The 14,523-nt window shown below is 38.8% G+C and overlaps 1 protein-coding gene across 4 annotated transcripts in view; it reads left to right on the top strand.

Moving 5' to 3' along the window:
* Window positions 1-14,523, top strand: part of MYPN (myopalladin) — a 101,483-nt gene that overhangs the window by 48,025 nt on the left and 38,935 nt on the right. For all 4 annotated transcript variants that reach the window (XM_046653638.1, XM_046653639.1, XM_046653637.1 and 1 more), the window contains 4 exons: window positions 2,825-2,939; window positions 4,066-4,137; window positions 10,471-10,612; window positions 12,470-12,493. In XM_046653638.1, the coding sequence (XP_046509594.1) occupies window positions 2,825-2,939; window positions 4,066-4,137; window positions 10,471-10,612; window positions 12,470-12,493 (353 nt within the window). The remainder of the gene's footprint in view (window positions 1-2,824; window positions 2,940-4,065; window positions 4,138-10,470; window positions 10,613-12,469; window positions 12,494-14,523) is intronic.

Genomic DNA, 14,523 nt, shown 5'->3' with positions numbered 1-14,523 from the left:
ATTTGTGTTTCTGACGAATAACAGTACTCACAAGAACAGAAAACCTGGTGATTCCAAATTATACAGAGTGATCTGGGCAAGTCATAACCTTTTGCTAAACAATTGTACTGAGTACTGAACAGGGTTGCATCCATCCATTCATTACTTTCCATAGTCATTGACAGAGCACTTACTTTGCACCAGGCACTTCACTAGATGCAATAGGTATTAGGGAAAATCAGATGCTTCCTGCCTTCAAAAGACTCAAGTCTAGTAGAGGGAAATATATATCAAATATAGCAAAAAGTGTATGCCAAACATATAAACCGAAAGAGTAATAAGGTGTAATAGATTATGATCTAACCATGTGCAGGGTGTATAAGATTTGATACAAAGGACTATTGATTCTTGGGAAGAGAAAGAGAGATCAGGAAAGGCATCACAGTGTTGATGACTTTGAGCTGATTCTTAAAAGAACAGTAGGTGGACACCCCCAAACAAGGGAGGGAAAGGCATTGCAGACAGAGGAGGCTGTGGACAAAACGCATGGAAACTGGGAGCAGACACAATAGCCATTCCTTGAGTTTACCTAAAACAAATGGCAAAATTTGGAAGACTAGTTGAAGAGCTGTTAACTGTTGGCATAGTATTCTGACCTCCCCTACACAGAGTAAACTCCTAAAGGGCAGAAATCAGGTCTTATTCTTCAAAATCCTTTGTGTATGCCTACCTTGGAATGATAATTTGCTTTTAGCTATTAGTGTTTATAAGAAAATTCAGGGGCTGGCCCTGTGGCCAAGTGGTTAAGTTTGCATGCTCTGCTTCAGCGGCCCAGGGTTTTGCCACTTCAGATCCTGGGCGCAGACATGGCATGGCTCATCAAGCCAGGCTGAGGTGGCGTCCCATATAGCACAACCAGAAGGACCTACGACTAGAATATACAACCTATGTACTGGGGGGCTTTGGAGTGAAGAAGAAAGAAAAAAAAAACATTAGCAACAGATGTAAGCTCAGGTGCTGTGCCAATCTTTAAAAAAAAAAAGAAAAGAAAAGAAAAAAAATTCATAACCAGAGTAAATGACTTCTCCGTTTCTCTTCCTTATCATTCTCAGCACTTTGGTTCAATTCCTCTTCTTTCCTACCTCTTGGTACCAGTCACCTTCTTACAGGTTCTCCTATCTGCTCCAGCCTTTTTCTCTCTTTTACAGTCTCCAGACTACAACAAATTATTATTTAAAAGATAAATGTGATCCTATCATTTCCTGACTTGAAAAAGTTTATTATCTATGCAAAAATAAAAATCAAATGCAAAACCAACAACAACATTTTTAAAAAAACTTAACATGGCATTCAAAGCCTTATTCAGTAGAGTAGCAGCCAGGCTTTCCTGCCTCCTTCTCCTTCCTCCCACCTCAGGCTCTTTACACTGCTGCCATCTCACTCAGACAATGTACAGTTCATTCTCGCCTTTTGTTCAAGCTGCTCACTTTGCTAGGAGTGCCCTATCTCCTTTTTATTTTTCAAGCTTTCATTTTCTCTATTAAAAAACAGAAATCCCTAACTCATGTAAAATAATTCATCAACCCATAAAAAGGAGTATTAAAAAGTCAAATATTAATTTTTGACATACCTGACACGCTATAATGTGTGTGTATAGTCTCAAATCGTTTAAGACTATCTCAGTATTAAACATCCAGCTTTTCTCAAATTCTTGTAAACCGCGAGTCTCATTTGCCTGCAAATTCCTATTTATCTTTCAAAACCCACTTGAGTTCTAACTCCTTCTCCATTGCACATTCATCACTCCTTCCTCAAGGCTCTCATAACATGGCTTACAAGCCTAATGGGTATGAATTTTGATATACAAACTTAAATAAGCAAGAAATATCTCATTTGTTTATTTTCTTTAAAACTACTGGCAGAAGTTAGGATTTAGCTTCAGTTGTGTGTAATAGAGACCCAAAATAATAGTGACTTCAATAAGACAGGTATTTATTTCTCATTTATGTATAAATATGAATTTGGCTGGTAAAATGGTTTCACATTCCACTGGGTTCCTGTCTGCTTCTAGCTTTCTGCTTTATCTCATTCTAAGGTGTGGCCTCATCTTCTTAGTGTAAGATTGGAAGGAATAAAGAGCATGCCCTGCTCCCCTTTTAAAGTCATCTCCCTTAAATTACGTACATCACTATCACTCATATCTCATGACCAGAAAGTAGTCATGTGGGGCACACCTAGTTTCAATGCATGTTGGGAAATGTAGTCTTTATTTAGAGTAGCCATGTAAAGACATCAGGGATTCTATTATTGTATAAGAAAATAGATGTTTTGGGGACACTGGTTGTCTCTGTTATCACTCATAATTCTGCTTCTGAGACCCCATCCTGCCTGGCTGGAGAAAAATTGAATCTGTCATTACTGGGTGTCCCTTTTCCCCTCCAAGGTTGTGCAAAGATGCCTGGGATATATATAAAATAGTTTGATATCATGCACTTGTCTAAGCATCTGACACAAAAGCCCTATGAGACAGGATTATTATTTCTCCATTTTAGAGACAGGGGAGTTGAGGCAGAGAGAGGTAACATCCAGACAAAAGGGAAGCCCGTCCTGTTATCGGTCATCTATCCCCACAGATTATGGGGGAGAGGCCCATGTGTCCCAGACCTCGAGGTCCCTTCAAGTCCAGTGCTTTGTTGCTTCCTGACGTGATTGGGGACTGGTGTCTTTAGCAAGAGTGGAAGCCCTTCAACCAGAGGGGTGAGCAGTGATGGCATTACTAGCTTTGCTGGAAGAATTTTCACAATGATAGGTTTGTTTTATAATCTATATTTTAATCATTTCCCAGAATCCAGAAGCCAAGTGAGGTGTCATCCCCTCCCACTACCTCTGCAACCATTCCTTCAGCAGTACCCCAAGCCCAGCATGTGGTGGCCAAGCCCAGTGTGTCAACCATCCAGCAGGTACAAGAATCTAAGTAAAACACAGGTGCCATTGACTGTGACAGGCAGTCACTGTGAACATGACCATCTAGTATGGCATGATTGTGCTCTCCTCTATTGCAACTTCATAACGATCTTGGGAAACGTATTTCCACAATCCCGATAATCACTTTCTACTTCTGATGTATGGTATCAGTGGTTCCTATCACTTTGGCAACATATTCTGTAGCTTCATATGCAAATGTCACAGGAAAAGAAACTCTTCACAAATTAATCTCTGATATTCTAGCTTTATGAAGGTCACTGATTACATAGACAGTGAACTGCCAGCTCTCATACTGGCCCAGGACAACACGAAACTCAGTTTCACAGAGCTGGAAAGAGTTCTAGTCTCTAAGATGGAGCAACCATGAATTGTTTTTTAGAAAGCATTAAAGGCTCTTGTCCTTCAAGTTCATTATGCTGATAATAATAATACATGCTTATTTTAAATACATTCAAAAAGTACAGAAGTATGTTAAATAAAAACTTTAGTCATGGTTCCACTCCTCAGAGGTATCTCCTGATGATAGTTTCCAGCAGATAGTTCCAGGCATTTTCTATGAATATATATGTATGCATATGCTTTTAAAAATATGGAATCACACTAATCTAAATGTATTTGTAATATGTTATTGATATATTTATTTGTCATCAATAAATATATTTAAATACATTGATCTAAAGCCTTCTCAAACATTTTAAGCAGAGTTACTTACCCAACCCATTTAGTAATGCAGAGGGGTCACATTTTAATCCACATCTAATCCAGTAGTTTTCAAACTGTGTTCTGTGGAGCCCCATGAGTTCTGTGGAACCACTTCAGGGGTTTAGGGTTAATGACATAGCTCTATATTGTATTTCTAGAAATAAGTACAATCAATTCAGTCTAAAAATTCAAGTGTGTGATTCATAGACTTAGAAAACATCAGTCCTTTGGTTTTAGATTAATATACACCAATTTCTGTAGATTTGTTATATCTATCTATCTATCTATGTGTCTATCTATCTATCTATCTATGTGTCTATCTACCAACCATCTATCTATCTATCTATGCATCTTATAATTTTAGTGACAATGAATCTATTGTTGGTTCCCCTCTAACAGTGTCAGAGCCCCACCAACTATTTGCAAGGATTGGATGGAAAACCTATCATTGCAGCTCCTGTGTTTACAAAGGTAATCAAAATAGTACTTTTTTCTGTCATGGCTTTAAACACACCACAACTCCCAAGCAAAGTTGTAAGATCTAAGGTTTGCTGATTTTACTCAGGATTTTGGTCAAAGTACAGCATAGGAGTTGGGAGTTTTTCAGTGGTTGTTACTGTATTGCCTCAAATCCCAGATTTCTAGTAACAGTCTGTGTAATGAGAGCAATGTCTTCCCCACTGGCCACGTTGATCTCTCTGGCCTTTCTGTTGCTGTTAAACACAGTAGCTGCACCTCGGGGTCAAGAGATAAATTTCCAGCCATCTACTACTCCAAAGGTTTCTCTGGACTTTCAAAACAATTGGGTTGCAGGTACACATCTTTGGTGCTCAAGGAGATGAAGTTAAATGATCTTAAGAGGCTTAATACAAAGCCTCACTCTAGGACAAAGGTTTTTTTTCAAGTCCATGGTATCAACTATTGTGGTGGCATCAAATTGTGTGTCTCACAGTCTTTGCTTTTAGAACTGGAAAATTTACTCAGGTACTTTCCTTAACAAATGAAAAAACCAATGGAGGGCCAGAGAGATTAAGCAAGTTATCCAATGTCACAGGACTAGTTAGTGGCAAAATCAGGACTAGAAACAAGTTCTCCCAATTCTCAGTCTATTGTTCTTTCTCTTATATAACATAGACTTTGTTATATGTTCCCCAAGACAATAAATTCAAAGGTGAAAATTTGAGTCACATTGGATTTTTTTTTTGGTATTAGTAAGACCAAACGGATGGAATATATGCCTGGATTTATAGTTTTTGCTGTATGAACGCCAAACTTAGGCCCAAAGAGATTTTTTTTCCCTCTCAGAAGTATGCTTTAGTTTAGAGCAATGGTTCCCAATCATGGCTAATTTTGCCCCCAAGGGACATTTGGCAATGTCTGGAGACATTTTTGGTAGTCACAACTTGGAGAGTGTGCTGCTGGCATCCAGAGATGCTGCTAAACATCCTACCATGCATAGGATGACAGCCTCCCACAACAAAGAACTATCCCGCCTAAAATGTCACTAGTCCTGAGGCTGAGAAATCCTGATTTAGAGCAAAATGGCTACAAGAGTCTTTTCCAATGAGTACTGATCCTAAAGGAAGAGCTAAATCCACAACTTCCACAGAAACAACATTTTTAGAGAAGTTTCACTATATCAACTCATCCAGGATGGTTTTCCAAAATCAAGCAGAGCATATGGTGAGACATGTTTGTCACGTTCATATTCACATCAGTCAAGCAAACATGCTTATGTGAAACATAAGATGCCTCTCAATTTTTCAGGTCCATTTCTTGTAACCTGCTTTTGGAATTTCAACTTTACTATTTTCAAATACTTGAAGTAGGAAAGCAACATGTTGTGACTTGGTGAATACAAGCCTTTGATGATGATTTCTAAGTGGACCTCTGTGTGTGTGTAATATAGCTTATAGAGCTACCTCTAGTTGTCTCTTATTTCACTGCTCAGTCACCTAGCCTTAAAATAGAGCTAAAAGCGCCCCAGAAATCAAGACACTTTAATTTGTCATGCCCATCTGTCACAACCTAGAGACAGTGCTGACTGTTTAAGGGCAAGTAAACCAGAGAATAATTTAGACCCAGATCCAACTAAAGTCTCCTCTGCTGTTCTCTTGCTCACCACCGTCTGCCCAGTCAGGCCCAGAGAGGACTCCTCATCTTCACTCAGTTTCAAATCTTCTGAGATTCTCTGTCTTCCCGGCATCTGTATCACCTGGTGCATACGTCTGGTGCGACATTTAGCACAATAATAAAGCTTTTTACTTTTCTGTCTCTCCCAAGCCCCTTGAAGGCTGTCTCTGATATCTAGATAAGAGTCCATAAAGGTAATAATAGGTCCAAAGCCATTTTTGTTATTCAAAAAAAGTCCAATAGGACTTTGACACGTTCTTTACATTTAATTTTCAAGGACTGGTTAGAGCAATAGTTTTTTTTTTTTTGGTTTTTGTTTTTTTGTATGTGAGGAAGATTGTTGCTGAGCTAACATGTGTGCCAATCTTCTTCTATTTTGTGTGTGGGATGCTACCACAGCACGGCTTGATTATCGGTGTGTATGTTCGCCCTGGGTTCTGAACCCACAAACCCTGGGCTACAGAGTGTGCGAACTTAACCACTAACACCACTGGGCCGGCCCCCTAAAGCAATATGTTTTGCTGCTTTTGTGTGGTGACTCCAATTACCTCCTTCTAAATAGATGCTCTGATTGGCAGATACATATATGCCTTTGATAAAAATGGCAAAATGAATTAATCATTAGTATATATTACTTGTTAGATAAAGCTCCAAAAACATTAGCTCCATGTGGGAAAACGGTCCTTAGTAAGACCCACACTCTGATGAGTCTTTCTCAGCCCTCGGGATGTGTGCTTTTGCCTCCATAAATGGGATGAGGGTTGTTCAGACGTAGGGCACTGGAACAGGCTGCGGCTCAGATTCCAGAGGGACTTATCAGCCATAGTGTGCTTGCGTTAGTTTCCGTCAGTGAGGACGGGGTTGAGGTCACAGTCACCGCCAGCGTCATTAGAAAATTTCTGAGTCAGAGTCACCGATGACGGTAATCACGTGGCATGAGCCATGGTAACTGATCATTTGCATATATTTGTTCTGGTTATTCCTGCTCTATTTACTTCTTTAGGGACTTCTGGCATTCCAGTCCCCATGGCTCACTTTCTATACTGCCCAACAAAGCATTTCTTTGCCAGTAATGGCAAGATGCCACTTTTTTAAAGCAACAATTAGAGAGCAGAGTTTTATTGAACTCCTTCTGCCTCCTTTGGTGATAGGGAAGTGCTGATATTATTTTCTTTTTAAAGAAAGTTAACATGAAAAGGAGGGTGCCCAGAAAAACAGTGGTAGAGTTGAGAGAATACTGGGGTTTCATATGCTAGTTCATTGCTCTACTCAAAGGTGATACCTATGTTTTTAAATATTTTATGGAGACAGACTATCCTTTATCCTCTACACAGTACCAAAAACACTTTCACTCCGCTTGTGAGGGGAAAACAGCGCTCACACTTCTTGAGTGTGAAGGGCGGTAGATGATCAAATTAGAATCTTACTCCTATTGCTGCCCCCACTCCAACAGCAGCTGCTGTGGCTGGCTTTCAAGGCTGCAGCAGCCCTGGCTCCAGCTGCTTCAGCAGTAATTTGAAGAGTGCAAGGGGGCAGGGGAAGTGCGAATTTGAAGTGCACTTCATTATATAATAGCGGAGGCAGGAAACTCTGAAATAACTGAGCCAGTGGCTCGATTCAGATTTCTGAAGATTACATGGGCCCCTCTCCACATCCCGACAGTTCCAGAGACTTTTCTGACTCAACTGTTGTACTGGGCACCTGTGACAGTCAAGGAGCAGAAGGGTCTTCAATCAAACAGTTCTCTATCATTAGTAAAAACTGCTTGGATCCACCTCCAACCTAAAGCCCTATTCACATTCACTGCAGCATCGCCTAAGGTGCAAAAATATCAACTGAACTAAAAAAGGAATAAAACAATAATATGAACCTTGTAGCTGACATCTTTTAACCAATATGGGAAATGCTCTTTCTCAAAGATGTCCCTCTGTTATGCTTGTAGGTATGGATCTCCTAAGCAGGAACTGTGTCCTTCCAACTCACATTTACAGCACCTGGCGCATGCTTGTCACAAAACAGGCACATAGTAATATTTATTCTGTGGTGAATAAAACTTCCATTTCAGCTCAGAGGAATTATTGCTTTCATCACTTTGTGGCTTCAGAGTGTCTTTAGGAGGAATAGAAAAAAAAATCCAATATCAAATGGCCTTGGAAGACATGCTTCTCAAGGCTCTGTTGTCAAGTCACCCTACAAAGAATGTCTTCCCAGAGGATCAGTATGGTGATGACACACAAGGCAGATTTGCACTTTGGATACTGTTTACCTCAGGAGGTTGTAGACCTTTGGTTATAACGACTTTCGTCCAGATCCATAATTCCTAGTTAAGACCAACTTAATCTTTGCTAGTTGGGGAATGTTTCATTTGTCTTATTTGTGTTCAGTGAAATTGAGATAAATATGATCCAGTCTGTAACAGCCTAATGCCTATGGCTGCATTGAACGTGGCACCACCTACATTATGTTCAGGTGATGTAACTGATTTGGACCCTGAAGTGCAGCAATGTGAGCCTGTTCCTTCTCGTGAGACTTTTGTAGGAAAGTACGGTGTTCAGCAATAACAATTGTTATCCTTCAAATGATGACTTTCAACAACTTTTTCTAAGTAGCTTGTAAGACGACCGTTGGCACCTTTACTGAGTATTGATGACATGTCACACTGGAATGAGCCTCCATCTCACATCACAGACATTTAAAGGGCATATTCCATATACTGTAGTATCTCAGGTATCTTGGCTGGACTCTCAAATAGAACAGAGGTCTGAACCTTCAATGTCAAGTGAACAAAACAACCAACTAATGTTGGCCTTAATTGTGAGCAACATAGTCTCACAAGGAGGTCCTTTTGCAAGCAGGGCTTTGGTGTAAACTTTGCAGATTGAGAACTGGCTCATGTATCTGAAATGAACTGCGAGCCATGTCAGAACACATAGATTGACCTCATTCTGCTTACATCCATTTTTAAAATGTGCCATATTTCATTTATTCAATCCCTTCTGCCTCAGCGATCTTTTTTTTTTGGTTTGGTTTTCTAATTTGTTTACCTCAAGAAAAAATGAAACTCCATTATGTACAAATCCCAGGGGTATGTCTGACTTCCATTAAACTTTTCAATAGACCCCGCAGCTGCCATTTTAGCACAGAATTTGCGCAAATATCGGGGTAGAGGGTCTATTCACCAGCTTGCCAGGAGCACCCAAGATTCATTGATGTTCCCTGTTTACTGAAAGCATACCATTCTCGTCACTAGAAGATGTTGTTTTGGGTAGACAAGAAAGAAAACAAGTTTTTGATAGATAGTCCTTATTAATTCAGAAACCACTCTGTGCAAATCCCATCCTGAATTACTTCAGCAAACAAATCTGGGAAAGCAAAAAAGAACAAAACACTAACATTGAACTACAGCGCCCTCTGGCGGTCACAATATCAACTTACACACCCCTCTGAGGTAAAAGTCTCCTGTAGCTAAAGCCACGTGGTTATCGCAACTCCTTATGTTCTTTAGACAAAGGCCATAAACATAATAGGACCAGGCACAAAATATCAACGTTGTTCAGACAAGAGTTGTAAACAATCACAAAATATTTATAAGAATGAATGACAAAAGCAAAACAATGACTGGCTTTCCCCTTCTCTGAAGCAAGAGCCAATATTTCCTAAAGGCAGACCCCAAAATTGTAATAAGAGAAAGTTTTGCAGCCTTTGTTACTAATAGAGCTTGTGGAGTAAGTTTAATGATAACCTTTCCATGTTTGTAATCTTCAGGCCAAAATTAAAAGGAAAAATATGCCCACACACACTCCAAAGAAGCATTTCATAATCAAATGAAGTACCAACTGCACAAATGAACATGTGACTTTCAGCTCACAGATCATGAGTGAAAGACTCGTGAAAGGAAAATGCGAGTTCCGTAGAGTCTATTCTAGAATACACCGATGTTCTACAATTCAAAGTGGATTTTGTAAACTTTTTTCCACAGAAGTGTGGAAAAGCATTTAATGATTCCTTCACAAATTTACAACATATTTTACAATGACACAAGACTCCACATGTGACTATGATTTTATAGAGATTGTCATTGTTTATATCCCTCAACACATCATCGAGACTATATTGTAAAGACCACAGAAGGAAAACAAAACTGCAAAATAAAAGTCCATTTCCAGGACTACAGAATGGGCAAAGCCAGGAAGACAGAGTTAATTACTTGGGCTGCAGAGCTATTCCACCACACGGACAGCAACATTCTTGTGCGGAATAATATATTACTCCTATGCTTACATACCTAGCAGATACTCACTACTGACTTATTTTATTGTTATTATATCTGGAAACAAAACTCCACTTGGGCATTTAGGAACAGAGGTAGTTTACCCAAAATTAGTATTTTTTCAAACACTCCAAATGTTTCGCCTAGTATGTAATGAACTTGTCTGACACCGCAACAGACAGCAAAAGGAAGAAGACAGGAAAAAGTTTCATATGATCTCAGATGATTCTGTCTTCAACAATACACTCAATGTACTTCCACAGAATTGAAGCTCCTGGAGATGTGAGAGATTTGGAGAAAATCCAAATGTGGGGGCAATGGTATCTTTTTCAAAATTCAACTCTGGAGCTAGATGTCAAAACTGTATACTTTGGGTTCTAACACTATTCTTCTCGTTATAGATGTTACAAAATTTATCAGCCTCTGAGGGTCAGCTCGTTGTCTTTGAATGCAGAGTAAAAGGAGCTCCATCTCCTAAGGTTGAGTGGTACAGAGAAGGGACCTTGATAGAAGATTCTCCAGATTTTAGGATTTTACAGAAAAGTAAGTTGTTTAAAATTATTTTTCCGATAATTTATTTTTATAAATTTATTGTATACATTTATTTTTATAACCTTTTAAATAACTAATTAAAAATATAATCAAAAAGAATAAAATAAAAATCACTTGTAAACATACTCCCCAAAACTGAACACTATCAATATTTTGACACACACCCTCCAAAATTTTTTCTGTGCATGTTTTTTAGATAAAAATAAATCACACTCTTTTTTGTAAATTTACTTTTTTATTTTTTCACTGAACATTTCATGACCATCTTTCCATGTTAATAAGTATAGATCTTTCTTACTTTTAAAAATAAATCAATACAATCAATTTCGTATTTATTACTATATGATACAATAATATGTATATATAAGTACGTATTATTATCTCCTTTTGTTGAACATTTAGATTGTTCACAAATTTTTACTGTTATAAACTATGTTTCAGTGCATGTTAACAGAGGAAATCTTTGTGAATACCTATAGAATAAATTTGAATACTGGAATTGCTACTGTAAATTCATATTTTTAGGCTTTTAATATATATTGCCAAAATGCCATCCCAAAAGATTGAACTAAATATAGGATGATCACATAGTTGATCATCCAAACTGGGACACTGTGGAGAATGAAAGAGGCTGCTGTGAATAATTACACAGGGATCCCAGGAATAAGCCAGGTCTGCCCAGTTGAGCTGGGACACATGTTGCCCTGGCTATATTTTACCAAAGCCAGCAATATATGGGAAGGCTCTTCATGTCACACCTTCACTAACAATGGCATTAAACATCTTTTTTAAATCTTCACTAATTTTATAAGCCCAAAATGGGAACACTTGTTTTAATCTGCACTTCACTAACTAGATGTAGGATGGAACTTTTTCTCATATTTATTGTATTTGTCTTTCTATTTCTTTTTTTAAAAATTACCTGTTCATATCCTTGCTCGTTTTTACTGGTTTTTATTCTTTTTTACTCTGAGAATTATTTACATATTCAAGTGGTTAATTCTTCTTTTCTTGTCATGCAGTGCTTTCCCCTTGACTCATTTCAGTCATAAATTACATTGAAATTTGTTTGCTTTTTTGTCACTTTGTCTCTGCCAATCACAAAATAGTAATACTTGGATCAGTATTATATATGGGTCAAACCACTGTCAGGTTTAACAGCAGTAGCAGCAACAATAATATATTCTGAATACCATTTAAACTTAGGGAAAAAAAAGTAGTTCTATCAGTGTAGAAGATTGTAACTAAGTTCAACAACAACTCACTGAATGCCTGCAACTCCAGAAACATTAATCGAACACCTGTATTCAGCACCATGCAGGCACTTTCAGGAATGCCAGAGGATTTTAAAATAATGAACCTGCTCTCGAGGAACCTGTCGTCCATCCTGAGGCTCTTAATACTAGGAACCTTAGAGCGGGAGGTACATTCTACATTTTATTAGGATGTGAGAGCCCAAAGCCGAGAATGATCTCTCAGTCTTCACAACCTTTTTTTCCAGTAAGGCTGAATGGGTACCAATAAAAGCAAGTCGTTCCTGAATCCCAGCTAATTCAGTAACTTTTCCTCACCTAAGCATCATGTGTCCTGAGTGGAACCCACGTGTGTCCCAAGACATGGCAACATTGTTTAGTTAGCAGCTCTCTTGCTGCTCTTCTAGGACAACTGTCCTGTCCCTGTCAAGGTCATTGATGCTTAGGTCATTTTAGTTAACATTTACAGATTAACCTTATCAAATCACTGGTGAGTATGCAAGAGACTATGAAATTCTATAGGAAACTTCTGATGAAAATATAGCCTCTCAGTAAAATAAATGCTCAGAATGTTTCAATTTTTTTTTTCTTTTAGAACCCCGATCCATGGCAGAGCCAGGTAAAGATCATTTTAACTTTAATTTATTAGTATGTGATCAGTGACTTGATGTATATATAAAATAAAACATATCGAAATTACACTGGTGTCAAGAAAAAGTGAAAAATGAAGTTTTAGAAAGAAGATCCAAACCAACTCTAGCTCTTACTGTAAGATAAGGAAAGGAGGGGAGCTTGTGAAAATTTGAAATATATCTACAATGTCTAATATGAATACAGTTGGTTCTTGGTTATTGGGGAATAATTCTCAGGAATATTTTCCTTCCTTTCTTGGCCCCCACTCATGACCTCCCAAAGGTGGGCAGAGCAATTTCCATGATGCTAGATCAGTTCCAGTTCCACAGCCTGTGTGTCTCAAAACTTATGCATCAGATTTTGAAATTTGCAGAATCAGTAAAATGTCCATGATGGTATTAGATTTGGTTGGGAGCATAGTAAGACCACATAGAAGGGACAGTAGGTGAAGATCTTACCTCTGGAAAACACAAGCCACCACAAACTATAGCATAAACACCTGAATGTCCTCTCTGTGATCATCCCGAAAAATCAGACTGTTTGTACCCCTGGGTAAGAATGACGGTTTGGAATTTCATTATTATAATTCTCTCTTCTGAAGACTGAATGAAAAGGCATTCCAGAAGGAGACATTGAACATCCATGTTGCATAGTCCTATACCAGGCCCTGGGGGGAACGTAGTAAAGACCAGAGTGGTCTTACCTTTGCATTGCTTGTAGTGGAGCAGTATTTCTCCCCTTGAAGATATTTCAGGCTTTTGATACTTTCATCCAGAGAAGATTTTTTCACTAGGCAGTCTCATACACAAAATAATTTCAGAGTCACCCAAAAGGGGTCCCCGCCCAAAATAAGTCCTGCATTTCCCAGCTCCATGATCTAAAATTTCACAGCCAGAGAGTTCTTCCTTCCACCTTGTATGTTGCAAATACACTTTGGAGACAGAATACTTTATCTTATCGGGCAGGTATAGTGTAGCGTGAATGAACTTATCAGATCATTTTCTGAGAGCAGGTTGCTGAAAGATGAGAGCACAAATGTTTGGGGAAGAGAGAGAAGGAAGTCAAGGCCAAGGGCTCAGAAAAAGGACAGAGACAGCAAAACCAAACTTTGCCTCTCCACCATTTAGGATTCTTTGAACAGCAAGAAAGGAAGACCTAACTAAAAGTGGCTTAGGCAATAGGAAAAATGTATTTTCTTATGTAGCAAAATGCCCTAAGAAATGGCAGTCTTGAGACTGGTTAATTTAGCATCTCAGAGATCATTGGGGCCTGTTTTCCATTTCCATTCTTCCATCTTCAGAATATGCTCTTAGGCTGGTTCTACTCGCATACCCAGGATAGCTGCCACACTTCTGAGTCTTACATGCATATGACAATATCCTGAGGCAAAAATAGGAAACAATACTCTCTTTTCTCCCCTTTAAAATGTAAGGAAAACTTTCCCAGAAACTCCCCAGCAGGCCTTCCCTAATATCTCATTGACCAGATTGTGTATCATATGCCACCACTTAGTGAGAACAGAGTTAGCATGACTGACTTAGCTAGACCAATCACAATTCACCAGCTCAGGCCGGGAGAGGCCTGCTTGCCTTGAAGCCCGTTACCACTCCAAGGAAAGTGGACAAAGCCAGGATTCTGCTAACAAGCAAGGAGGAGGATGAAGAGTTATTGAGTACCATGTCCTCCGGGCCAGTTTTCCTAGAGGTTGTCCAGCTAATTCAGTTCAGTTCTCATGAAGCACTGAGATGCCAAGTCTCCCCTAATACAACTATGCTTTTATGAATGGTGTTTTTAATGTCAGGTCTACTGAGTGATAACGGGAGGTTTATGCTGCCGTCTTACACCTCTCTTTATTAGCTATCAAGGAATAGCTAACTAAAATAATTCTAGGCTATCATCTTATGGTTCTATCTGGGAATCACCTCTGTAGTATTTGTGTGTTGGAGTAATCCCCAAGGATTGCCATATTGTTACAAAGGAAAAAATGCATTTCACTCTACTTTCACCAGAATTTCA

This window comes from Equus quagga, chromosome 2 (assembly GCF_021613505.1).
Source record: "Equus quagga isolate Etosha38 chromosome 2, UCLA_HA_Equagga_1.0, whole genome shotgun sequence".
Taxonomy (NCBI): Eukaryota; Metazoa; Chordata; class Mammalia; order Perissodactyla; family Equidae; genus Equus; species Equus quagga.
The sequence above is the reverse complement of the archived record's forward strand: the minus strand, read 5'-3'. Positions and strand labels throughout refer to the sequence as shown.